At 61.4% G+C, this 27415-nt stretch overlaps 1 protein-coding gene across 1 annotated transcript in view; it reads right to left on the bottom strand.

Moving 5' to 3' along the window:
* Nucleotides 1-13248, bottom strand: part of RET (ret proto-oncogene) — a 44513-nt gene extending 31265 nt beyond the window's left edge. Inside the window, exons 1-3 of the mRNA XM_012653897.1 lie at nt 12872-13248; nt 1428-1707; nt 911-1058 (exon numbers count right to left, since the gene is read on the bottom strand). Of these exons, the coding sequence (XP_012509351.1) occupies nt 911-1058; nt 1428-1707; nt 12872-13248 (805 nt within the window). The remainder of the gene's footprint in view (nt 1-910; nt 1059-1427; nt 1708-12871) is intronic.
* Between the last annotated feature and the right edge of the window lie 14167 nt (nt 13249-27415).

Here is a 27415-nt window from a genome sequence, read left to right as displayed (position 1 = left end):
TGAGGCAGGAGGATCACTTGAGCCCAGGAGTTTGAGGTTGCTGTGAGCTAGGCTGACGCCACGGCACTCTACTCAGGGAAGTAGAGTGAGACTCTGTCTCAAAAAATAAAAGAAAAAGAAAAAAAGTTTTAATGACAGTATGATCTGAGAACTGCAGGAGTCAGTAGTGGCAGCATCCGTGTGTAGGGCAGAATCCCTCACGGGCATCAGCCCCTCATCTATGCTTGACGGGTGGCAGATGATGCAGATGACAGTTTTATTATGACCCAGCAGAATCTCCTTAACAGCTGATTTCCTAATGCAATCATGTTCCTGGGACTGGGAACCAGACCCCGGCGGCTCCTCACGGGGGCTGGGGCAGGGACAGGCGGTCCTCCCACCGCAGGCCAGCTGTCCCTGCAGGTCCCAACAGCCAGCACCTCTCAGGATGTGACCCATTAGAGCCATGGCTCCCCTCCCACTTCCCACTCGTGTTTTCTGTTATTGTAGTTGAATACCTGACGCATACGAAGGACACATTTTACAGAGCATTCATGTCGGATGAACGCCCACGAGCCCGAGGCCCAGCTGAACTGGACACCGGGCAACGTGGCTGCCCGTCCCCACCCGGGCACAGCACCTGTGCCTTGCTATGCCCTCACCTTGTTCTTTCAAACAGTTTTATGCGTTCCTGGAAGGCACCTTTTGCTGGGGCGAGACTTCTGTGTGGACGGGTATTTCCTCCCAGCCTCAGGAGGCACGGCTCCCTGTCCTGCTCCACGCTCCTTCCCTGGGGCCCCCCTCCTGGCTGCTCCCAGGGCCTCCTCCGTCTCTGGCACTCCCCAGCGATACCGCGATTCCACCAGCGGAGCTGCTCACCCCTTGGCTGATTTCCTCCCCAACGTCCCGTCCTCTAAGAGGGTGGCGGCACCCGCTATGGGTATCCTCCCCGCGGCTTTAGAGCCCTTCACGGTGCTGGTGGCTGAGACGCGCTGACCGCCAGCCCCGATCCCGTCTGGGGCCAGCTCCTCGTCTCCACAGCTTGCTCCACCCTGCCCCTGAGTACCCTCAGGACACACCTGGGGACAGAGTAACAGCAGCCTCCTGACGGCCCCACATGGAGGACGCTGCCTGCAAGGGTGCCGGACACCTCCCTGACGCATCTTCTCACGCAGGCCGCTCTGAGCTGGCCACGCTGGGGCTGGCGGTGGCCTGAGGAAGGGACGCTTGGCTCTCAGAGCCCTGGGGGACCTGTGTGTGCGAAGCATGTGTTTGTGGTGGACGGGACACGTGGGGGGTTCGTGGCGCATGTGCACGTGGCGTGTGGTGTGGCAGGTGCTCCCCGCCTGGCTGGTTCTGTTGGCTCTGCTGCCTGTGTTATTAGTTGCTCTGCACAGTTTAAAAATAATCCTATTCCTCAGGGGCTCCAGCCCGTTCTGAAAAAATACCTGCCGGGAGACAGGGAGGAGGGCCAGGTGCTGCGGACGGGCAGAGGCTGGAGGCAAGGGGCTGTCGGGGGTGGCAGCCACGAGCAGGAGACAGTGCCCAGCCAGGATGCCGGGAGGCGGTGGCCAGGGGTGAGGTGGCCTGGAGGCGGAGGGCAGGGAGGGCAGCAGGGGCGGGGCGTGCAGGCAGAGGAGCAGTGTCAGCACAGAGCTGGAAGTGCGGATGCTGGCTGGAGACAGGAAATCCAGCTCCACAGGCGACGAGGTCATGGACTTGGGAAACCTGGCAGAAGAGGTGAGTTGAGCCAGCCTGTGGACGCCAGGCAGGACTGTGGACTTGACCTGGGGTGACCGAGAGCACTCTGCATTTGCGGTGGTGGGGTGAGGGGTATATGTTCAGTGTCTCAATTTTCTCCTCTGTCCCACAGACACTCAGGGTCCCCACCTTGTAGGGGTGCTGGGAACTAGAATAAGTTAATGCACGTGAAGTTCTCAGAACAATGGCTGGCACCCAGTAAATGCTCACTGGAGGTGGCTGCATCGCTATCACCACCACCACCTCCACCTCCACCTCCATCACCTCCACCATCTCCACCACCTCCACCACCACCTCCATCACCACCTCCACCACCTCCATCACCACCTCCACCACCACCTCCATCACCACCTCCACCACCTCCACCACCATCTCCACCACCTCCACCACCACCTCCACCATCTCCATCACCCACACCACTGCCACCTCCAGCCCCACCTCCACTTCCACCACCACCACCTCCACCTCCACCACCACCACCTCCATCACCTCCATCACCACCTCCATCACCTCCACCACCATCTCCATCACCCACACCACTGCCACCTCCACCACCACCTCCACCTCCACCTCCACTTCCACCACCTCCATCACCACCACCACTGCCGCCTCCGCCCCCACCTCCACTTCCACCACCACCATCTCCATCACCTACACCACTGCCACCTCCACCACCTCCACCACCTCCACTTCCACCACCAACACCTCCATCACCACCACCACCACCATCTCCATCAACTCCATCACCACCACCGCCGCCATCACTCTACTGGCATCCTGAGGCTTCCAGATGAAAGCAGCTTTGCCAGGTCTGACCGACCCTAACTGTGAGAGGAAAGCTGGGCTGTGAAGATCCACAGGGCCAGCACTGGCCCTGTCTTTTCCACTGTTGTATCCTGGAACCCCTCCTGATGCCTGGCACCGAGCAGGTGTGAAGAAAAGGCCAGGGCAGGCTCTAGTAATCTGATGGCTACAAGAGCCCCACTTTGGGAGCCAACTGCCTCAGCGCTTCAGCACATGGCTCCTTGGCCCAGCTGCACTCACTTATAAGCCAATGTCTCCTTCGTGGAAAATGTGACAGCTTGTCCCACTCCTAGTGCCCTGCGTTTAAGTATATCTTTGTAAAACCATCAAGAAAACCCTGGCCTCTGCAGGTGGATGGACAGATTAGTACATACACTGGGCACCCAATAAATGCCAAGGGTAGCTACTTCCCTGGTGTCCAACGAGCATACTGTCACCATCATGGCAGTGCAGCCTCAGTCCCAGACTTAAATTCCTTCTTCCCAAAATGCTGGGCAGGGGACCCAGTGTGGGGTGCAGCGCCTCACAGACACCTTTTCTCTTGGGTCCCCAGCTGGGCAGGGTGCTGGGCAGCTGGAGAAGGAGAGAGGGGGTTGGGCCTGATCTCGGAGGCGCCACCGTCCCGACATGCACAGGCACAGCCCTCTCTTATCCTTGAGGCTCTTCCTCACACACCTGGCTGAGCTCCTGCTGTAGAGCAGAGATGCCACTCTCCCCATTCCGTGCTGGGAAAGGGAGGCCCAGAATTCACCTCTCACACTCACCCTGCAACCAGGGCCCAAGTCTCCTGACACCCTAAAGTATCATGCAGCCCGCTGCCATGGGTGTGGAAGGGATCCAGGCTTGGCTGAGTTTTCGGGAAAGGTCAGTAACTGGCTCTGGGGAGCCCTGGGTGCCAGGCTGCACCACGGCACCACCCACACTTCCACACCCACCCAGACCAGCTGCAGCGTCCTGGTCAAGATGATGGACGCTCCTCCCCAAATGTGATTTCCCAGCTGCTGCTGAGTTAATCACTGGCCTTGTTGGCAGTTCCTTCCGGCTTCTATGCAAAGGAAACTGCCAATTAGGTTATAATTAATTTCTTTCCTAGGGCAAGGCCTGGCTGGAAAAGCACTGGCCACCCAAATGGCCTGTCGATGACCGTGTAAGGGTCACCGGGTCCCCTCTGCTCCGGGGCTCTTGAGTTCACAGCCCAGCCAGCTGCACTGTGCAGTGGCCCCAGCCAGGGCAACGGGGCCAAGGCATCATCACTGGCTTTGACCCTGGTGCCTCTGGCTGGGCAACTGTCCCCCATGCACTCAGCAAAGCACAGTGACTCAGAGCACATCCACACACTAATTTAAATGGATCTCGAGCTGAAAGGGTCTTGCCTGTTTCTGCCCCACTCCCAGCGCCTTTCTCATCTGTGTTCAATGTGAACCAAAGAGATTTCTACAGCGCGTCCTTCGTGAGTGGACCTGACCTAAGCATTCCACGTGCATCGTGCCACTTCGGACACCTGTCAGGGGCAGGGACTACCTGGCTTCCTGTCCCACAGAGAGGAAGCTGAGGCAGAGAGAGGCTAAATACCTTGCCCAAGGCCAAACAGAACAAGCAAGGACTTAAGCAGGTGTCTGTCCCAGGCTTCTCTGCTCAGCGACAGCCACGCAGAGAAACTGGGGCACTGTGACCCGGGACCCCTGGGCCACCTGCCCACCTGCTTGCAGCCTCAGGCTAAAAATGCCACCATACATGACCATCCATGGCTTCCCTCAGCCGCCTCTAAGAGGCAGGTGCCCCGAGAAGTTTCCTCACACAGGCTCTTTAACACTTCAGTGAAATGTGAGTGAGGAAGGAGCCGCGAAATGGGGCGAAGGCCCAGAAGACGAGACGCGGCGGGATCGCTCAGGCAGTGCCAGGAGAAGGCACAGTAATGGTCTCGCCTGCTCAGAGGGAGCTGCTGCAGGTGCCCACCCGGTGCTAGAGGCCTCCCTCGCCCGTCCCGGCTGGACATGGGAAAACTGATGCTCGAGGGGTCCTTCTGTCTGCCCGCCGGGGCCTGGTACCACCACGCACTTAAGAAGGGGTGGATGTCGCAAAGTCAGTTATGGAACTGAGAGCTGCCTATCGGTGACATGGGACTTGCACCTGGGTAGGGCAGGGGTCTGGGCAGCCCTGGGGGAGCAGTTCCTATGTGCGGCACCCCTCCAGCTGACGGGGTCAGATGTGTCTCCACGTGCCTGAGGCAGCCTATTGGGCAGAGCTGGGCCCCTCTGGGAATTGCTGCAGCTGTAGGGATGGGGGGAGTGGAAGGCCAGCTGTAGACCCCATGCGTCCTTCTTGTGGCAGGCTGGGAGCAACGGTGGGGGCCCACACGGCAGCCAGGGTCCCCAGGTGGGGCCGCCTTGAGCTCCGGAGCAGAAGCTGGGCTTACAAAAGGCCTACGGGTCTGCTCTGGTGGAGGGTGGAGGGAAGGGAGCCGGGAGCCTCTGAGACAGCAGGCTCTGGCCCTGCACAGACCTGGGGCCTGACCGGTCGTCCGGTCCTGAGGCCCCACAGCACAGCCGGGCAGACCATGTCGCCTGCGTCTAAACGCTGTTGTCCAGTCTGGGGTGCAAAGACCTCAAAGACTTCAACTTCCGGAGTAGAAAGGAATCCAAACCCAAGGCTGGGGTGGCTGTGTGGAGAAGGGGACGACCAGGCTTGTGGTGCCAATTCTTCAACGGATGCCACCCCCACGTGTGACAACTCATGCCTCCCTCAGTGTTCCCGTCTGTAAAAGCAGAGGTTTGCACCCGATGTCAAGGCTCCGCTCAGTTTAAATGCTGACTCCCTTCGACGCACGGGAATTCAGGGAACAAACCCCTGACCAGAGGTCTAGAGGCAGGATGGTGGGCACGATGGAAACTGGGGTGGGCTCTCACCCAGGTGGCCTTCAGGGGATGAGGGGCATTAGGCAGAAACAGGATTAGGACCCCAAGTGTGCCCCTAGGCCACAGATAAGGCGAGAAGACACGAGCCTAGTCCAAAGGAGAGGTTTGGGTTCGACAGGAGGGGCAGAGGGCCCAGCGCACGACCCCACACTGCTTTGCTGTGTGGCCCCAGCTATGAACGGGGACAGGAACGCCTCTCTGGGGGCACAGCGCCTGCCCACAGATGCCAGTTCTCCACCACCACCCCCAGCAACCAATCCGACGTGCTGGCCCCACGAAGGCTTCCCGCCACCCCTGGGTCAAGGCCTTCCGCCCGGCGCTGGCCTCCAGAGCTGCCTGGGCACATGGCTGTCCCAGGAAAACGGCCCCAGGGCCCAGCAGCATGACGTCACACCACTGCAATTATAGTAATCAACTTACCCGCATCTGCCCGGTTATTTTTAGAGTCTGGACTCAGGCTGAGCAACAGAGGGCAGGCCTGGGTTCCATGTTGCCGAGCCCTCCCCTGCTCCCATCCTTCGTGGGGACGTTCCTAGGTGTCCCCTTCTCACACATGAGCAGTGACACCACTGCTGCTGGGATGTTTGCCCTCGAGGTGGCCTCAGAGCCCAGGTCTTCCAAGAACATCCTCCGGTTGACGAGGGTGGTGGTGACTCAGTGCCCACATGGGGACATCAGATGAACCCGCGGCTACCTCACAGGGGACCTGGGGCTTAGGCACCGACAGAGACACCACTGGATGAAGCCACTTCTCAGCAATACTTGGTGGAGATGTGACAGCAAAGTAAACCGTACGACAAGACAGCCACCCGAGTAAACAACGGGCAAAGGACTCGAAGAGAGATTCTCCAAAGAAGACAGACACACAACTGGCCGGTAGGCCCATGAGAAGATGCTAAACATCACTAGTCACGAGGGAAATACAAAACCACAGTGAGATGCCACTTTGTACCCACTAGGATGGGTAGAATTAAAACACTTAACACACGCACATACCAGAAAATAACAAGTGTTGGTGGGGATGTGGGTAAACTGTAACCCTTGTGCACTGCTGATGGGAACGTAAAATGATTCAGCCACTGTGGAAAACAATTTGGCAGTACCTAAAAAAATGAAACATAGAATTATCTAGCAATTTCACTCATAGGTATATACCTAATGGAACTGAAAACAGGTATTTGTAACACGAATATTCATAGCAACATTATTCATCATAGTCAAAAGGTGGAAAACACCCAAGTGCTTCCAAGAAAACACCAGATGAATGGATAAATAAATGTGGCATATCTACAGAAGGGAATATTATTCACCCTCATAAAGGAACGAGGTACTGACACATGCTACGATGTGGACGGACTTGAAAACATTATGCTAAGTGAAAGAAGTGGGTCATAAAGGTCCATTTATATGAAATACCCAGAACACGTAAATCCAGAGACAGACGGCAGACTGCGGGGAGCGGGACGGGGAGCAACTGTTCAGTGAGCACGGGGCTCCCTTTTGGGGTGGCGGAAATGTTTATACCTACACGGGGGTGACGTCTGTGCTGTGTGACACTGAAAGTGCTAAATGCCACGGAACTGTTCGCTTAAAAACGATAACTGTTATTTATGTGAATTTCACCTCAATAAAAAGAGTAAACGGTAATTATTTGCCACCTGTTGCTCCTCCCCTCTCCAGTTGCTGGGCCCACCGCGGGTCCCCGTGGCGCCGGCCAGGACGACAGACACAGGCTGACCTGGAAGAGCCGATGACCAGGGGGGTGTGCGCAGGGCACCCCAGCGTGCGTCCCCCGAGACTCCTACCGCGGAACACAGGCAAAATTATATAGCCCCCCACCTCCGGGCTGCAAAGCTCTGCGCCCGCCACACTCACGGCTGGGCGCGGGCTCAGAGGGGGCCATTCCCGGGGCCAGAGCCAGGCCAGGCTGTGCCACAAGCAGGACACAAGTGGACTCCGCTACGCCATTGAGACCGGGGGTTTCTGTCACCAAGCACCGTCTCGCCGGCCCTTGCGAGACTGCGGGGGTGTGGCTGCGGCGGCAAAGGAGACTCGCGGCATCCCTTGGTCACTTTCCTGGGCTCGGGGAGTCCCGTCTGCGGACCTGCAGGCTGCGCATGTGGGCTGGGCCACAGAACCAGGCTGTCCCCCTCACGATGACAGAGCACATTCCTACATTGCTGAACGCACGTTAGCCCTGTTTCCGCAGGTGAGGAGGGCCGCGCCACTCCTCGGCTTAGCGCCGCGGCAGACACCCCGCAGGCAGGGGTGGGAGGGAGGTTGGGGAGCAAACAAGGAGGAAGCCCCTGGCCCTCCAGGACCAGCCCCAGCCTCCATGTCTTTGCCTATTTCACTGGCAAGAAAAGTTTGAGGAAGAACCCAACAGACCCCATCCCCAGGCTGCACCCCAGCTCGGCCGCCCTCGGGGACTGGCAGCCAGAGCACACATCTGCCCCCGCACTTCCCAGATCATCACTGAAATTTTAGGAAACTACATTTTTCCTTCTTCCCTTTCTGGAACCCAAAGGTGAGAATTTTCTGGAGTCACAGAGGCACATGCGGGAAGGACAACGGTCTTGATGACCACCGCCTGCCTCCCCTACCTGCGGCTCCAGGGCCACACTGCCCCTCAGGCACCTCTCTGGAGCCCCGGACTTCTGCAGAACCCAGACGCCAGCCTCAGTCGCAGAGGAGCAGAGGGCAGCGCCTGAATCTGGAAGGGCGCTTGGGTCCCCCAGGACCGCAGGAATCCTGGCCAGGTCCCAGCCCCAGCCCCTCCAGGTATTGCTGGTATCAAGCAGGAAAGCCTGCGTCAGCCAGCCCACCAGGCAGGTGGGCACACACCTGTCCAGATACACAGGTGACCTTTCTGTGCTGGTGCCTGGGCTGCTGTACCTTGTGGAGCCACCCATGAGGCAAAAGCAAACAGAGGTGTTTGCTCAGGGCTGGCCACCTGCTCTCTCCAAGGCCCAGGTGCTGCCTGAACTGCCGCCCTCGAGGTCCCAGCGGCATCACCTGCCCCACAACCAGGCTCTCTGGGGGGCACAAGCCCCAGCCGGAGGAGCTAAAGGAACAACAGTGCCCAGCTGCTCCTCTCGCCCCACCCCTGCCTCGCCCAGGGTCTCAGAGTGGACCGCTCAGGGGTCCGCTGGCTTCACAGCCTCCAGCCTCGGGGCAGAGGGGAGGGGCGTCCCTGAGGCACCCCACAATCACACAGCTGTGAAGCCAGAGCTTGATGGAGGTCCAGAGCCCACCCACGTGACCCGGCCCGGCCCCAGAGCTCGGGGAAGGTGGACAGTGGGGATGAGGCGAGGCGGAAGGCAGGAGGAGGCCCAGGCCAAGGCCCTCTGGGGGAGGCGAAGCCCTGCCTCGGGGCACAGCACTGCCTCCCTCTCCCCTGCACGGCCCTGGCTGCCGCACGGTGGGGGGGGCCGGGCAGACTCCAGGACCCTCCCCGCCCGCCCAGGGCTGCAGTGCCCACAGGAGCAGCGTCCTGTCCCGGTCCTGCGGGACTCCGTGAGCTTGACCTGAGTCACACTGACCTCACAGCCTCCCAGGGGCCAAAGACCCCAGACCCAGGCGCAGATGGGCAGGGAGAGATGGGCCAACTGCCGTCCCCTCCCCTGCAGCCGGGGTCAGGGAGCGCTCCCCGCCTGGTGGCCCGCTGCCCCTCCCACCCTGCCCCAGCTGACACCATCCCCCCACAGACACACGCGTGAGAGGAGTGACCACCCCAAGGGCACCACCAGCCCCAGAAACGCCCAGGGCAGAGCTGAGCCTCCCTCAGGAGTGTATGGGGCCGCTGACTGTTACTATTATTGTTAGCGTTAAGTCCCTCACATGGAAAACACTACGGGGGGGCGGCTGCAGCTGGGCGGAGGGCAGCACAGCACCAGCCGGGAAGCGGGCTCCGCAGCGGAGACGTGGCCACCTCCGCAGACGGAGGCTGGGCTGGCGGGAGGGCTGGGCTGCCCCTCCGGCTCGGCCCTATTTCCCTGGACACCCGACTGAGGGCTTTCTTCTCCCAGCCGGTCCTGGGGCACTAGGGAGGCCAAGGACACACATGGGCACCCACGTCCCTGACACCCAGCCTTCCCACCCCTGCACCCCTTCCGCTCAGCACAGTAGCTTCTGTCAGATGCAGGTCCCCAGGCAGAGGCTGGGTGCAAGGGCCACTTCCTGGGCGTGCTGGCCGCACGCTGCACCACCAGCAGCACAGAGATGTCTTCCTGCCACACCCGCAGCACACAGGGTCCTTCCCCGAGGCCACCTCTGAAAGGGCCGTGCCTGTGCTGGCCCCAGACCCACTGGACTCCCAAACATCAGCCAAAGCAAAGGTCCTGCCCAAGGAACCAGCTGAGACCCAGAGGGGCTCCTGTTTCAGGCGTCTGAGCACAGTGCCACACGTCACTCCTGTACCTGGGCCAGGCTGTCCTCAGAGCACCTGGAGCCCGAGGTGAGTGACTCGCCGGTGGGTAGGTGGGCTCAGGGCCACTTCCCTCTCCTGGGACCCCGCCTCAGCCCCAGCCCTGCTATCTGCCACCACTGGCCCAGAGAAGGGGCTGGCAGAAAGTCAGAGGACCAAGGGTGGGGAGTTCCTAAGTCCTCTCCACCAGCTCCTATGGGAGCCTCAGTTTCTTCACCTGTGAAATGGGCAAACAAGGCCACGACCCTTGCAGGCTTTGGGGGAGGATAAAGTGAGCTAGCAAACATGCAGCTCGAAGCGCAGGACCAGCATGCTGTGAGGTCCCCGTGGGGTGGCTATTGCTGGTAATCAGCCTTATCTAGTCAAGACAGGGGGACTTAGAGGGTCCTCTGTCAGGCCGCAGAGGGGGAAGGCCTCAGGGGAGATTGTGGCTTCCGGCCCTCCCTTCCCCTTGGCACCCCAGGCTCCATTTTAACAGATATCACAACTTTTAATTCATTGTCTCCTCCCCTGGCTAAAAGGCCATTAGCTCCCCATTAGGTGAACGCATCCCACTTTGTCCACATCACCGAGGAAACAGTGATCTACTTAGCCTGTCCCTAAAGCAGTTCTGTAGAATAAAGGCGGCTCCGTAAACTTCCCCATTTGTTCCCTGCTCATGGGCCCCACACTCGGGTGCCTCCCAGCTGGCCCAGCCCCCGAGTGAGGGGTGAGGGCTGCCCCTAAAGGCCAGAGGGGCTCAGAGGGCTGGAGTGGAGAAGGCGGGAGGCCCAGGGAGTGAGGAGGCAGAACAAGCCTTCCACTGGCCCCTGGCCAAAGAGGGGAGGGGGCAAAAGAGAAAAGAAGTAGGTGGAGCCATGTTCCCCCTGGCCCTAGGTGCCTGCTCTGGCACCTGGAGGTGCACAGAGAGGGGGACCACCCAGGTGCTCCACAGAGGGGCCGCCTGGCACCCTGGGGACAGGGCCCTGCCATGTCATGGTGCCTGGCTCTTTGGTGCTGGGAGCAGAAGGTCCTGGGGTCCACGGGCCTCTGTGGACTGGGCCGTCCTTGCAGCTGGAGGTGCTGAGGAAAGCAGGACCCAAGAAGCCAAGCCTGGGGGATGAGCTGCCGGCCAGCCTGACACCTGCAGGGGGAGCCCCAGATGCTGGGACTCAGTTTCCCCATCCCTGCAATGGGGGTAGCCGTGCCTGTGCTGAGCTGTGAGGTGTCAGGAACTTCTAAGTACGACTTTTGGATGGAGGTTTTCTAGCTCTGGTTCCAAGATACCTGGGGCATATGTCCCTGTGTGTACATGTGGGGTCCCCGTGTGTGTGTGAGTGGTCAGAGGAGGGCTGGGGCTTCTGTGGACACCTGGGTGAGGGTGCAGTGCGAAGAAGCCAGGTCACGCTGTAGGAGCATGTGTGTCCGCAGCCTCGTGAGCACGTCTCCGGGAGAAAGGGCAGGAGTGTGTCTTGGCGATGACAGGGCGTGAGTGTGTGAGCCGGGGAAGGACCCTCATCCCCAGAGACTCTGCCCATCCCACCCCCAACCACCCCCCAACAGGCCCAGCCACTAGAGCGCTGCATCCGCAAGAGGGCGCCTGAGGCCGGCTGTCCCCACCGGGTGGGTCAGGGGAGACTGCCCAGAGCTCACTGGTGACAGCTCATGGAAGCTGGGCAGCTCCAGGTCGCTGCTGCTGGTGAAGAGCCCCCTAGGCCTTTCCGAAGACCCCGGCGGTCTCCTCCTGGGTGTGGGGCTGCTTCTCCACTCCCAGCGCCACCAACTGTGGTTTCCTGGCCGTCCCAGGGGACCGGGGGCTCACGTTCTCTAGACTGGGGAGGCTGTCTGCAGCCACCAGACTCTGTGGGCCAGGGGTCTGGGCAGGGAAAGCTACCTGCATTGCCACCAAGTGCCACAGGCTGGCCCCAGGAGCCCGGGCAGCCAGGCTAAGCACGAAGCTATGGGAGGGCGTGGGACCAAGCCCCGCTGCCCAGCACACGGGCAGAATTCTGGCTCAACCTGACCACATGCCCACGACTACAAAGTTGCTACCCAGAGTCCCAGGAGAGCTTCAGAACACCTTGCTTACCTCTGCCCTGTGTCCTCCCCTGCAGCACCGTGACCCCAGAGTTCCAACAATGGGCACAGACTCCCCATCCCCATTCTTCCGGGCGGGAAGGCAAGGGCTTCTCCCTGCCCCTGAGATGCACTGGGGACCCATTCTGGCCTCTGTATGCCGAGCTGGGAGCCAGTCACACAGCCAGGCCCGTGAACTCAGTCTGCGCAGGACTTGGGGCTAGAGGCAGGGTGATCACGGCCTCTTCTGCTACCAAAGGCTCCAGGGAGATACAGTCCTTTGTAGGGAGTGGGGGAGGGTGGCCAGAGCTCCCTCCCTCTCAAAGGGAAACTTGGTTGATACAGAAGTACTGGAGGAGACCAAGTCAGGGCCGGTTTCAGTGCGCAGCCAAAAGGGTCAAAGATTCTCCAGGTTTGAGGCTCACTCCGTGAGGGTTTGGGTGGGGGCGGCGACCAGTCTTTGCTGGGCCACACCTAACGCTGCGACCCCGCAGCGCCTGCGACTTCACGAGGCGGCACACACGCCCCCCTTTCCTGAGCCCAGCCTGGTCAAAAGCGCCCAGTAAATGTTGGCCCTGAGCCGGCCTGTGGCTCAAAGGCCGCATCTTCAGGGCCCTGCCGGGCGGTGGCCCCCACTCCACGGCTGCGGGGCGGCTGCACCGCGGCGGACCCTCAAGGGAAGCCCCTTCGGAAACCACAGGCTTTCAGGTGTTTAAGGACCAGGGCGGCCGAAAAGCACAGGGAAAAGCAGCCGTTTATAAAGGAGCCTCCGCACCCCTGGGCCGGCCGGGGCGGCAGGGCCGGAGCAGGAACGCACGGACGTGGGGCACGAGAAGGAAACCAGGACCGAGCAGACTTCTGCAGAAACAGAACTCCCCGCGCAAGTCGCGGGCTTTCTGGGGCTGCCCGACCCGCCCGCCCGCGCCTGCACCGAAACGCCGTCCCGTTCGCGCCAGGACGCGGCTTTCGCGCGGGCGCAGCCAGGTCGGGACGCGCGGCTGCGGCGCGGGCACCGGGCACCGACCGCCGCCCCGGCTCGCGTCCCGCTCCCGCCGGAGACCCGCGCAGCCCGAGGCCGGGCGCCCGCTTCGCTCGCAGCCGGAGCAGAGCGGCCGGCGAGGGCGCAGCCCGCTGCCCACCACGAGCGGAAAGGCGTTTCCGAACGCGTCCGCTTCGCCGCTCCGCGCGCGGCGCCAACTTCGCCCCGGCCGCTGCGGGAAGCGCCAGACGCCGGGACTCACCTTCGCCGAGCAGCGGCAGCAGCAGCAGCAGCCGCAGCCCCGCGGCTCCGGACGTCGCCTTCGCCATCGCCCGTGCGCGCCGGGCCGCGGCTAGAGCGAGGGCGGCGCGGGCCGGCGGATCTCGGCGGCGGGGGCCGGCTCAGCCGGGCTGCCCATGCCCGCTCGGAGCGCGGCGGTAGCTGCGGGCTCCCGGCGCCCTGCGCTGCCGCGCGCCCTGCTTGGTGGCGGGACTGAGGCTGGGCGAGCGCCGTCCGCGACGGAGCAGCGGGCAGGGGCGGGGCGGGGCGGCGCGGGGGGCGGGACCAGGGTGCGGGCGGGGTGCGGGTAGGGGCGGGGCTCTGGGCACCCGCCCGGGCTGCGCGGGGCGCGGGCAGGAGACGGGTGCGGGACGCGCGCTGCGGGCCGGGAGGGGCACGGGTCGGAGGGGCGTGCGAAAGCTGGGTGCGGCCGGGCGGGCGCGGGTAGGAGCGGGGTGCGGGCCGGGCGGGCGCGGGGGTCCGCGCACCTCTGCACGCCCGGCCACTCTCGCTCACCCCGCGCGCGCTTGCGGCCCCTGCGTTTCGCCCTTTCCGCTGCATAGAGGGGGCAGAGAAGCCAGGCCGGGATGCGAGGGGGGGCTAGGGGTGCGACCGAGCGCGCTCGGAGGAGGCCGCCCCGCCTCCAGGCTCTCCGCACCGAGCGCACCCTCCGCCATTTCTCAGAGCGGGAGGCGCGGTGGGGGCGCGGCCTTTGCGGGGCCCAGAGGCTGGAGGAGGGGACGAGCCGGGCTGGGGACGGGGCAGGAGAGCTTTCCGCGTCCTTCTGGGGCGAGCCCAGCTTGTGGCCTACAGTGCGCGCTGGTGGAGAGCGCGGGCGTCCCGTAGGGCCAGTTTGCGATTTCCTCCCTCTAGTCCTGGTCCAACCAGTGGGAACAGAAAACTGGCTCCTGGGCCCACCTTTGGAAGAGACGGGGTGCTGGCCTAATGGGGTGCTTGGGGGGCGGGTGCCTTTTCTGCTTCCAAACAGGAGAACTCTTAGGATGTCTGACAAGGTAGGAGAGCGAGTAGCAGGGAGGAACTGGAGCCTCAAGGAATCTAATTTTCCCGCAAAGAATGATGCCTATTAACACATTCACCCCTAAAAAGAGGTGGCCTCTGCAGCTGTAATAGGGAGTCCTGGGTCAGGTTGGATGACAGTTCTAGGCCTCTGTTCTCTCCCCACCCCCGAGCTGCCTTTTGAGGTCTGGCCTCTGCCTAGGTTCAGAGGGATGGAGGAATTAAAGCCCATGGGGCCTTGGTGTGGGAGGGTCCAGGAACCTGGGCTTGGGGTCCCCGTGGGACAGCCGCTCCTCTTTCCGCTGTGTGCGGAACCCCGCCCCCTTGCCTGGCCGAGCGCAGGGCTGTGAGTAAGCCATGCGCACCTCACTCTGCAGATATGAAGTCAAAGTGAAGTCACCCTCTCCGGCAGCAGAAGGAGCTGCCAAGACAGGCTGGCTTGCATTTGGCCAACAGAGATGTCCACAGCAGGGCTGCTGAAGGGCGGGGGCTGGGGCGCTGGCCTGCCAGCCCAGGAGAGCAACCCAGGGCCACTGGACCCTGCTGACTGCCACACCTCCCAGGGTTTATGGAGCTGGAGTTGGCTGTGGGGGCTCCCTTGGGTGCAGACGGGCCCCATTTCTGGTGCCAGTGGCTACCCGCACTGCACACTCAGGCCTATGCCCAGGGAAGGGGCCTAGTAGGAAGGGAGGGGCTGGGGGATCTTTTTGGCTACAAGCAAGCTCCTGCGGACTTCTTCCTAGGAGAATGAAGAGGGAAAGGGGTGGGCCTGAATAGGCCCGCTCTTCCAGCCAGCCCCACCCCACACCTCCCAGGGACCACCCTGGCCAGGACGCAGCTGACACTGGACAGGTTGGACGTCTGGCTGGGCTCTGCGTGACCATCTCAAGGGCCCATCTGTGGCTGCACTCCTGCCTGGCCTCCCTCAGGCCCTTCCGCCCTCTCTCCCCACCCCCACCCTTGGGGGTCCTGAGCAGACACCTGGCACCGTGGTGGGGGTATTGCCTTCTCCTTGGAAACAGGTTTGGGAGACCTCACCTGTGTACCCCTGTACACATGCGTACATGCACACATGCATACACATGAGCCTCAGTTTCCCCAGCAGTAAACATCTCCCTCCCGAAAGGGTGAAGACAAAAAAGGTCGTACACGCGAGGGTGGAGCCTGGCGCCAGGCACACGGGAAACGCTCGCGAGGTCACTGCCGTTGTCTTGGGCAGGCCTCTCTGGGCCTGGGCTCAGGCACTCTTGTCCCACCACGCTGCTGAGAGGTGCGGCTCTCTTGGAGCTGGAGGAGTGTGCATCACAGTGTGGCTGGGGCGCCCCACCCTGCCTGCACGTCCCCTTGGAGAATCGCCAGGGAAGCTTTTACAAATGCGCAGACTCCTGGGCCCACCTCCATAACAACCACATCAAAAAAATGTTCCTCGAGAGGTTCTGATGCTTTGGAGTGATCAGACCTGAACTTGAATTTTGCCACTTGTATTCTTGTGGACGTCACACAAGTGACCTTACCTCCGAGCCTCAGTTTTGTCATCTGTCAAATGGGGGCTGGAATAGCATTTCCTGCTGTGCTGATAGGAATGACTAAGATGGTGTTTTTGAGGCCCTTCCCTGGCACAGGGTCAGGAGCTCGGTGGGCAGGTGGCTCACACCTTCTCCCTGCAGGTAGTGGGAACTCGAAGGTTATTCACTGCTTCGGCGCGGGGGAGGGCTATCTGAAGCCGCACTGGTCCGGCCCCAAAGCACCAAACACAGCATGGAAAGGAGGGGGGAGGCCAAGCCAGCATGGATGGAGACGGAACCGCGCCGCGCAGGCTTGCAGGCGGGAGGAGCTGCGGCTGGGGCAGGAGGTGGGCAGTGCGCACTGGGCCCACGGACCCAGCGTGGCGTGGGTGTGTCCAGCAGTGCCGCGGAGGCCAGCAGTGTGGGCTCAGCTTCTCTTGGAGGAAGCTGTCCCCATTCCTTTCACCCAGCACAAGAACAAGGGTAGAACGTCACTCAGCAGCTTCTGTAGTGCTTTCTGGGCCTCAGTTTCTTCATCTGTAACTTGGAAATAAAAACACGGGACCTGCCTAGCAGTGTGGTTCTGAAGATAAAGCCCAGCGGTGCCTCGGTGGGCTCGGCAGACAAAGGGCCTTTTCCTGCTGCTCTTCTGGGTTCTCTCTCCTGCGGGAAGCTGTCTAGGTGGGGGCCTGGGGCAGCGGCCTGGTGGGGAGGCTGCAGGGGTTTCTGGCTGTGTTCCAGCTGCGTCTCTTGTCCGTGCAGTCATGGCGTGTTACCCAGAGACTGTGGGCCTCAGAGGGAAAGCAGAGTTCCTTCTCGCCCAGGATGCCTGGGCATCAAGCCAGTCGGTCAATGGGGAACCTTCAGCCCGGGGCCCTCGCAGGCAGGGTGGCCTGCCACTGTTGTCCTTTCTTCCCATCAGCTACAGAAGCCGAGGCCAAGAGGCCAAAGTGGTGATGGTGCTAAGGTGGCACAGAGAGCCAGGTGGCCCCTGTACCCAAATGGTCTGCTTCCCTCTGCTCTGGGCTTCCCACATGCACGGTGACAACTCGCCCCTGGGTGCTGTGTGGGGCTGGTGGTCTGCCCAAGCCCACACCTGTCTTCCACTGTCCCGGCTTAGCCACAGACTGCAAGCTCTGCCCACACGACCCGCAGCCTCCTCAGCGCTGGAAGCCCCAGAACCCCAGAGCCCTCTCTGCCGCACGGATCTGTAATCGCACGCTGGGGAGTGGTGGGTTGAGTGATGTCTGCTCTCCCGGGGGCTCTGCTCACACCAGGTGTCCCCAGACCGAGGGCATTGCTGGCTAGAGGCTGGCTGGCGTGGGGTGGGGCCTCGGGCCTGGCCGTGCCTGCATCAGTCGGAGCCACGGAGAAGGCCTTCCCGGCTCAGGGCACGGGGACAGGAGGAGCCTGGGTTGGCATGTCCGGCAGATATGGCCTGAATGCTTTTTAGACCAAACGTCTCCCAAGGCAGTTTCATAATCTGCCTTGCAATGCAGATTTAGACAACTTTTTACGGACGCACTTTTTAAAATAGGTCTTAATGGATCTTTGCAGTAGTTACAGTCCATTGTGTAAATGCAAACAGAAGGCTTTTTGAAAACATGTATTATTGATCAGAAAGGCAGCAGCAATTAGAAGCCGGTGTGTCGTGTTGCTCGATACGCACTTCCTATGCAGCCCTGCTGGTGCTCGCTCATGACTTTCTGACAAATTGTCTTGTCACTAGGAAGCCCTTTCTTTTCCTTTTGTTTCTGTAAGTGAAGGAGGGCCTCCCCATTAGTTATTACCTGGAAGGGAATGAAAAATTATGCTTACCTTCGCCATGGAAAAACCTGTTTACGACTTCTCTGGTGTCCAGACGGAAGTGGCAAGACCTTCAGCTGAGACGGACGATGCCCCTGGATTGGTCCGTGTTGCGCAGTGGGGAAAAGTGGCGAGAAGGTGGCGGTGTGTCTGAGGGCCGAGCTGGAGGGCACAGAGGAGTGGGCTCCGTCGGCAGGATGCTGAGGCAGGGGAGGCCACACCGCGGGGCCCCAGGGGAGGGTGGCTTCCCCGCTGGGTGCCCCGTGTCCTGAGTAACCCCCCAGTCACCAGACCTGAGGTGAGCGGCTGAGACTTGTTTTTGCTCAAACGTTCATATGTGAATCTGTGTTTCACCCAATCCGCACTTTGCCATTTGCCCTTCTTGAAAAGCTCGTTTATTTATTTAACAGACATTTACTGGGCACTTACCATAACCCAGGCACCATTTCGGAAACAGAGACACTGCAGTGAATAACACAGAGCCGCTCCCTTCCTGGGGCTCCTTGGCCAATCACCGATCACAGGACGCGCACGCAGCGCTCGGGGACGGGGAGGGCACAGGCGGTGGCTGTCAGGCCTGGGCACCCTCGGGAGCTGAGGTGGAGCAAAGAGGATGGCGCTGGGGACCGTGCTGCCCTGGAGACGCCAGAGGCAGGCAGGAGGGCTGGTGGCCCTCGAGCCGCCCCCACCCAGCCCAGACCTAGCGTGGACAGGAGCCCCCCCGGGAGAGCGCCGCTGCCCGAAGCTCGTGGTGTTCCATCCCGTTCTCAGAGAGGTGCCACGCCTGCAGGGTCTGCAGAGCGCCTGCTCCGGCCTAGGACGTCTTCCGTAAACCCCGCTGCGTTTGTGGAATGCTGGCACCCAGGAAGTGCTTTCACTTAATGCCCCCAAAGCTTCTGCAGGCCGCCCTTGCTCAGGATCTGGGGCGTGTGTGTCTTCCAGAGCTGGCCGGGGCCTGCGGGTGCAGAGGCCCCACCTGCCCTGATCCGTGTGCAGGAGCCGCGCCGAGCTGGAGGGGCGGGGCGCAAGCTGCCTGCAGGTGCCCTCCTTCCTTCCCATCCGCCTGCCCTCGAGTGCAGAGTGTGGGGGCTCACGGGGTGGTTCCCAGCCCCCCCGTGCTTGCAGACAGGCCCGGGAGCCTGGCACCCGCTTGCCGGGGGCAGCAGCTCCCCTGCAGACCTCACCATCTCTCTTGGAAGCCCTGGGGCCGGCAGAGCCCTCATTGCTTCCTCTCCAGCAGCAGGGCCACCCTGAGTTGCTGCCTGAGCCAAAGCCTGCCCGGGGCCCCTGCCACGCCCCAGACCCCTCACAAGGCCAGATGGGCCCCCTCCCTGCCTACTAGGTCTGTCCAGTGGAAGGCTCTGCAATAACGGACCTGTTCCACTCTATGCCATCCGAGCACTTGAAATGTGGCTAGTGTGACTGAGGAATATTTAATTTTATTACGTTTAAAATAATGTAAAATTAAACGGCCACATGTGGCTAGTATACTTATGGGGCAGCACAGCTCCAAGAAACATCTCCCAGCCTCTCCCTGGGGTGCCTGGGGGGCTCCTGGCACAGGCTCCTCCGCTGGAATGAGAACAGGGAAGCAGCTGGCCCTGGCGGTGCAGCCGTGGCCCCAGGGGACTCTGCTCCCACAGCTTTCCCGTGTGCTCTGACTTCCTGATGGCTCGAAGATGCCACAGCCTGAGGACAAGGGTGACACTGTGGGGGCACATCGTGGGCACCCACCTCCTGGGGATCTTCTGCCCCTCCAGGCCCAGCCCGGGCCTCCCTTCCCACTGCAGGCAGAGCCTGCCAGCACGGGAGCCGGGAGCACAGGAGCAGAGCTCGGCCTGGCAGGGCCCTGCCCCCAGGGGCCTCTTTGGAAAGGGTTGAGGAGCTCGTGCATATTAAGATGTGTGATGAAGGGCTGTCTGGGGACTCTGCTCCTGCAGCCTGAGGCCCCAGGGCCTGCGCCCTAACGGGGATCTCAGCGCCCAGCCCTCTTCCCTCTGCCCCTCTGAGCTCCTGGGGGCTGGGGCGTGGCTGGTTCCGGGCCCACGTCTGGGATCCACCGCTCTAGAGCCAGGTGGGACGGCAGAGGAGCAGGTGAGGGTCTCAGGGTGGAGGCACCTGCCTGTTCCCCCACCTTGGTCACTACCCAGGTGCTCCCTGCTCGGCCCTCCCCTGCCTGGGAAGTTCCTCCCTGCTCTATGGGCCCCTCTGTTGTCCAGCTCCTGCTCAGCACTCGGAAGTCCCCTCTTCCCACCCCCTGCTCAGGTGCTGGGTGTAGACGCGAGGCAGGGACCCGGTTTGCCTCCCGCTCTGACTGTGCTGAGTTTGTGTGCCTGCCGGAGGAGGACCTTGCAACGCCTGTGGCCCAGGCCCTCAGTGTCACTGCGCGCCACCCTCACCACTGTCCATTCGTCTGGCCGTGGTGGGGACGGTGACGCTGACTGCTGACTCCCAGCGTCTGATGCTGCTGGGGCCTGGTGAGAGTCCACGGCTGCTGGTCCACTGTCCGCCTGAGAGCGGCCTCCGCGGCGGGGCTGGTGGGGCTGGCGGGGCTGGCGGGGCCGGCGGGTGAGCTCAGGACCGAGGTGAGCATCTGTCCGCACTGCCCCGCGCTCCGCCGCCCCCGCGGCTCGCCCGCCACCGTCTTCCTCTGCACGGCCCGCGTGGATCGAAGCGTCTGTAAACGTCAGTGGAAGGAGGGCCTGACGGGCTCAAGCTGAAAACAACCGGCAGGGAGGGAACCAGGCGCCCGAATAAATCACCTGGGGCCCGACATTTGGAGAGCTTGCGTTGGAGACCAAACACAGATGCCCTTTAGATAAATACGTTTTTGAAAAGCGTTCCGCAGGAAAGTTTATGACTTTAATAGGTTTTTAGTGTCAGACAAGCATCAGGAAGTGTTTTGTGCAGAGACTTTCTCTGGAAAGCTCAGAAACGCGCTTTTCCCCTCGGCCCTTTAAACATGAGGATGTGATGATCCCAGCAAGGGGAGGAGCCTCCTCCCCAGGTTCCCCTGGGGTCTGCCCAGGGCTGGGATTGCTCAACTGAGGAATGTTCTGGAAGGTTCTGAAGACCTCAGTGCTCCAGGCCAGCAGGGGGTGGGGTGGGGGGGGTCTCTCCAGAACCTGGTTTAGAAGCTTGGAAGCGTCCTGCTTGCCCAGAGCAGCTCCCCTCTCCTCCCCTCTGCAGCCCGCCTCCCCGAGAGGAGGCCTGTGGTCCTCAGGGACGAAGGGCCCCTCATGGGTCCTCCTGAGCCTTCCAGAGGGCGGCGATTTTCTGTGAGTTGGGAACTGTACAGAGTTCCCCACGACGAAGCCCAGGAGCACGGAGCTGAGCTCACCATGGGCCCTGCGCCAGGGAGGAGAGATGCAAGAAGGTCAGATGCGATCATGTCTGGAAGCATCTCCCTTCCGGCTTAGAGACGGGCTCCCACCTGCCCCATCCTGGGCTCGGCCTGGGTCCTGCAGCTGCCTCCGTCCAGCTCAGGCCTGGATGCCAAGCGGCCACTGGTGGGGCCGGCCCCACCCCTCCTGGCTGCTCTGGTCTCGGGCTCTCCTGCCCTGGACAGGGCTGCGTGGGGAGTGAGTGGGCACCCTCCTCGAGTTGCAGCCCAGGTGGCAGCTCATCCTGCAGTGAGCTAGCACCAAAGCACCACACACCACGTCGTCCGTGCCATGGCTCTGGCCCACTTTGCAGGGTGGGGCGTTCCTGCCAGGCTGGGCGGACGGCAGGCTAGTCTTTGCAGCACTGTGAGTGTGGGTGGGGTGGGGGCACAGAGCCCTGGCTGGAGGGGCACCTAGGTCCCAGCACCTGGTTCACAGAAAACAGGCAGATGAAATGAGAGATGAGAGGAAGCCCGGGTGGGTTTTGTGGTGCTGGGACTCCGATGACCCCGGCAGGCTACCTCCTAGCTGGGCGCGGGGCGGGGGGACCGGAGGGAAGGGATGGGGTGTGTGTTCTATTCTCTGGGACCCCTCCTGAGGGCGGCAGGAACGTTCCAAGACTCCACAAAATTCCGCCCAGGTGACTTCTGTGCACAGCTGGGACCGTGTTTCGCAGCCGAGAGGAGGTTGGCCTCAAAGTTTCCATTTCCCTGGACATTCTGCCTTCCAAGGCCCGGCCTCCAGGGGCTGCCTCAGACCCTCAGCTTGCCCCAGCCCCTCACTGGTAAGTGGGGATCTCGGCACCTTCCTGGACAGGAGGTGGGGTGTGAACCGGATCTCGCATGGTGGGCTGTCCTGGTCGTTCTGCCCCAGGCTGTCCCAGACAGTAAACGAGGGGGTGGGTGCTGAGAGGCCCGAATTGGGCAGGGGGCTGTGTCCCCCCCAAGGGGGTTGGCCCTTTTCCCCTCCCTTCTAGGGGCCCCAGATTCATCTCCTTAGCCCTTGGGACTTGCCAAGAACCCCATGCGGCGACCACCTAATGGTTGTGTGTGAGGAAGCGCCCATGACCTTCTAAAGCTTCATTCCTGCCTCATAATTTATTTCCTTGCAGAATCCGGACACGGCAGTTGATGTCAGCCACCACTCACAGCAACCCTTTTTGTCTCTTCACAGTTGTGTCTTGGAAGCAGCTTCCAACAAAATAAAAGCCACTCCCTAAGCGACATGTCATCTCTGGGGCTCTCACACGTGTGCAGGGGGAGGAAGGGACCTCTGCTTTATTTCCCAGTGCCGATACCCAGCTTGGGGGCGGGAGTCGCATTCTCCAAATCCTAAAGCCTTGGGGTTTATGCACGGCTGACCCCCGGAAGAAAGGCCGAGTGAGGTCACTCTGAGAGGTAAATCTTTGGGGCCCGAATCATCTCTTCCAGGAAAGAGGCAGGCCCGGGGTGGCTGTGGGTGAGAGCGGCTGGCGGAGACCTGCCTGCGTGTGGGGAGTGGGCGGCCCGGGACGGGAGCCTGGAGCCCATTCAGGCTCACACACCTCCCGGGGCAGTGGCGCCCCCGTCTTACAGGTGAGATAGCTGAGCGGCAAGCCCAGGGCTCCTTCTCCGGAGCCCTCGCTCCGCACTGCTGCTGGAGGGCGACACCCCCAGGTTGGGACTCCGGGTGCAGGCTGGGGCTGGAGTGCGCACGTGCCACGAGCCCCTGGGGGCTGGGGCGTGGCTGGTTCTGGGCCCGCGTCTGGGATCCCCCGCTCTAGAGCCAGGCGGGACGGCAGAGGAGCAGGTGAGGGTCTCAGGGTGGAGGCACCTGCCCGTTCCCCCCGTCTCGGTCACCCGGCCCAGCTTCGCGGCGTGTCCGGCTTGGCCAGACCGTGCTCCCCACTCTCCTCCTGGTTCCCTGCCTCAATCCTCCTGACCTACGCCGCTGCCTGGCCCTGCGTGGAGGCCCCCCGACCCCAGAACACGCCTGCCGCGCACTCTGCCCGCACCTGCGTTTGCAGACAGTGCTTGGCCTCCTGGCACCCACTTCTTCAGCTAAGCCCCTTTGCGTGGCCCAGGCCCCTCAGAACCCGCCAGTTCTTGTGTCCCCACCGTGCCAGCAGGAAGGTGGTCACTTCCGTGATCCGGGCCCAGATCCCGCCCAAGATCCGTGAGCCCGAAAGGTGCGGAGCGCCGTTCCCTCGTCTGCAGAATGGCTGCAGCCACTGTCCCACCTCGTCTCTGGGGAAGGGGTGTCGGCCGAGCGAGCTGTGCCAGGTGAGGGCCTGGCCCAGAGCAAGGCCGACGACCTGGGGGCCTCTGCCCAGTGTGGTCACTTGGTAACAGCTGACGCAGGACCCGTGTGTGGCCGACGCCGGGCCTGGGGGAGCCGAGGGGAGCTGGGGGGCCGGGGCGCCTTCAGTCGGGGCCTCCCAGGCTGCTCCAGGTCCCACTCACGGTGACGGCGGCGGTGGGAGTGGTTCCAGTCGGCTTGTGCATTGTTATTTCCAAGGACCGAGTCTTTGCCGCAAAGGAATTTTCATTCTTTAATGAAACCCTGCAGCCGGGGTAGCACCCTGCTACATGACTGATACTCAACGAGATACGCACTTCTCAGAAACGTCTCCTAGTCAATGAAGAAGAGATAACAGTCAGTGGAATAAACATTAATCTGGCCACTATAGGAATTAATATAAAAACATCAGATGCAGGACTTACAAGGGATGCCACCTCCAACTAACCCTCCCTGGGTTAAATACCCCGGGGACGCTGATTTACGTTCTGTGCTGCAGGTCTCTGCCGCCGTAATCGATAGGGATGAGAAATGGGGCCGTGCCTGGCGGGTGGGGCAGGGGTGGGGTGGAGGGGCGTGCACCGCTGCCTGTCGGGGAGGCTGTGGGAGCAGGGGACCGTCCAGCTGTCCCCCCTTCCTCTGCCTGCCTGGCGAGCTCCAGGCCCAGCTGGGGTTCTAGAGGCCCGGCCCAGGGCACCCCTCACTAACCCTCTCTCGGGGCTGTGGGAGGTGGCGGGGGCGCGGGCGGGGTGGGCTAGGCAAGTGCTGCTGCCGCTGGTGCAGCGAGACCCCCCCCAGGGCCTGGGCTTGGCCGACTCCTGACGTTGATGAAGCACCCACCCCATCCTGGCTCTGTGAGAATTATGGGGCCACGCTCTTCGCCTCCGTGGAGCTCACCTAAGCAACGTTCGTTCCGCCCTTCCCAGTCCAGGCTCTGCTGTGGCCTTCAAGCCCTCTTGTAAGTCCAGGCCCTCTCTGGCCGTCCCTGGACTGCCTCTCTGCCTTCCTCCCCCCGCTGAGACCTCCAAGCTGGGCTTGAGCGTGGGAGACAGCTGTCCTCCCCCAGCTGCGGGCCGCTGGATGAGCAGTGAGTGTCCCTGACTCCCAGCTGGGAACCCTCCTGGGCACACATCACACCAGGGCGGATGGGGGCACAGGTGGGGGGATGAGCCAGTGTCATTCATCCCTCCACCTGGAGCCCTGGGGAGACCCGTGAGGGGAGGACGAAGCGTTTGTCCCCTAGGCCCTCCCTGCCAAGGCCCAGCTCCCCCCAGGTCCCTCTGCCCTCAGCCCCGACTCTACCAGGTCCTGAGGTCTGGCAGCCGCCTGGACCCTGAGCCCCTGCTGTGCCAGCCTCCCTCCGTGCCCTGTGGGCTCCCACATCGGGCCCTAGTCCCTGCCACATCAGGCGTGCCCTCTGCTTCTGCTGGACTCTGGCCACACGGTCCCCAAGCAAAAGTCCTGCAGGACTGGACAGCATGGGGAGGTCCAGTGCTTTGTTCTGGATCGTGGCAGGACCTGGCCTTCCCAGAAAGCCTCCTCTGTGTGCCCTGCCCTGAGCAGCCAGGAGAGCAGCCCGAGTGCCCCCCAGTCCCACTGCCCACCCCGGGCTGGCCCAGGACAGCCCCGACTGCATATGCTGAAGTCCTAACACCCAGGGCTTCAGAATGTGGCTGTACTTGGAGATAAGGTTATTAAAGAGGTAATCAAGTTAAGATGAGGTCATTAGTGTGGGCCTTGATCCAATACGACTGGTGTTTTTATAAAAGGGGATTTTGGGCACAGACAAAGATATGCATAGGGGGACAGCCATGGGGAGGGACACAGGGAGCAGACAGTGTCTACGCACAGGGAGAGAGGCTGGAATACGTCCTTCCCTGGCGCCTGCAGGGGCAGACGGCCCTGTGCGTGCCTCGATCTGGGACCCCAGTGCCCAGACCCGTGAGCGGACGAGCTCCTGTTCTTACCCTCTCAGCCCCTGGGGGGGCCTTACCACAGCCCCACAGACTCATCCACTTGCACAGGAGTTCATTACGATAAACTTGGAGCATTGATAGTTTTGTTTTGTATTTTTCAGGGGAGTTGGCCTCTTAGATGTCTTTTTGTTTGTTTACTTTGTTTTGTGTTCATGGCTTCACAAATCGGAGTTTATTGACCAGCAGTCAGAGGTTTGAAGGGAGCTGCTAACGGGGACGTCTGCCTGCTGCTGTCCACACGGAGCGGCCATGGTGGCGCCCGGTCCCGAGGTTGTCGGGATGGAGGGCGTGGGCCGCAGTGTAGGAGGGCGGTCCCACAAGGACCGCAGCATGGCGGGAACCACGCTGCTGCCCTCGGGCTGTCACTGTCTTGGTGACGATTTCTGTGCCCATCAGCGGCAGCGACGAGGGTCAGAAGACCCCGTAAGAGGCTCAACAGGGCATCACCATCCAGCCCTACAGGGCGTGCGGCTGCGCGTGGGTTGTCTGTCCTTCCATATAGTAACAGTCAGTGTTGTTTTAATAGAAAGGACTTGTGCGCTTTGCTTGCTTAGAGATAATCACACGATAGGTGTTTGAAATAACATCAAAGACCGCTCACCTGGTGGAACTTATCCCAGAGAATTCCAGTGTTGCTTGACGCTGCGGTGACTTGACCCGCTCAGGGTCAGGCTGTGCTCGCAGGACGTCTGGTGACTCCTGCTGTCGGGCGCAGGCTTAAAAAATGCAATGTTGTCTCGACACGACAGAGTGCAGCTTGCTGCAGGTCCACAGGAGGGATTCAGAGTCCTCGCGACCTTTGGGAAAATGGACAGATATCTAATTCTGAAGATTAATATCTAATTTTTTGCTACTACGAAAACACTTCCCATTAAACAGAAAACCTAGAAAGTATTCCCAGCCTGGGACACTTCCCCCCCCACCACAGATCCCTGACTCCCACCATGGCTCCTGGAGTCCTGTCCCCCTGGCCACGAGTAGCCAGTCCTGGCCCGTCAGAGCTTGCCCGGAATACAGCATCAGCATCACTGACAGCCTCTGGCCCTCTGCCCATCTGGGAGCTGCGTGCAGTTATCAGCAGACACAGAATTGCCAGGGACGGCTGAGGAATCACCTTGAGCACTGTTCTCCTTGTCTGTTGCTGGGTAATAAACCATCTCCAAACTGTGCGTCTTAAAACAATGCCATCATTTCCTTTGCTCATGAGTCTGCAATTTGGGCAGTGCTCGGTGGGGGTGGCTTGTCTCTGCTCAACTCTGCTTTGCTTAGGGCAGGCGGTTTGGGGGCTGGGGCTGGGATCCCCTGAAGACCCCACATGCAGCTGCTGGTGGTGGTTGGTGTTGGCTGAGACCTTTGCTGCAGCTGTTGGCTCGGACGCCTGGGCTTCCTTCCAACATGGTGGCCAAAGTCACGTCACCCTCTGTGACCTGGCCTCAGAAGTCACCCGCATTCCTTTCCGTTAGTCTCAGCAGTCATGAGGGCCGGCCCAGGTTCAGCAAGAGGGGAAAGTCTCTGCCTCTTGATGTGGGGTTGGGGGGTGGATGGCAAAATCCCGGAGGAACACATAGGACAGAAATATTGCTGCGGTTGTTTTTGGAAAACGTGATCCGCTATGCCATGGGCTAGAGTTCAGTCGCACCAGGGAGTCAGGGTCAACGGGGCAGGTCCCAAAGATGATTCGCCACCAGGGGTTGGGGACAAAGTCCAAAATGCTTCTGCACTGCATGGAAAACAAGTATGAGTTGGAGACCCCTGGGGACATCTGTGTCCTCTCTGGTCCCAGGGGCCCATTGGCACAAAGGGACACCAGACATAGTCACAGCTCAAGGCTTCTCTGCTCTGACCTCCTGCAATGCCAGGACTCGCTTATCTATAAAACGAGCCATCCCTGGAATCTCCTTCAGGAAGTGACCCACTCAAAGCGAGGCTTCGTCATGCCTGGGGTGACCCACTCAAAGCGAGGCTTCGTCATGCCTGGGGCATTGTATAAACCCCGTGGAGCCACCAGGCAAGCTGAGACTCTGTGAGTAACTGCAGGCAGCACGAGGCCATGTCGACAGGCAGATGCTTTGCTGGAGAGGGATGTATGGCCTGGGTATGGCCACCTCCCCTGTAGTGGCCCCCAGAGCTCGCTTGCCCCAGAGGGAACTCTGGGTGGTCAGCTCTCACCTGCCAGGACACTCAGTGGGGGTGAGGGGTCTGGGGGCCTTTCGAGTTTGGATTTCTGTGTCTGTGACACCTTGTGCTAGTGAC

Source organism: Propithecus coquereli, unplaced genomic scaffold, assembly GCF_000956105.1.
Source record: "Propithecus coquereli isolate 6110/MARCELLA unplaced genomic scaffold, Pcoq_1.0 Scaffold434, whole genome shotgun sequence".
Taxonomy (NCBI): Eukaryota; Metazoa; Chordata; class Mammalia; order Primates; family Indriidae; genus Propithecus; species Propithecus coquereli.
Note: the sequence above shows the minus strand (reverse complement) of the source record. Positions and strands in the feature narration are given on the sequence as shown.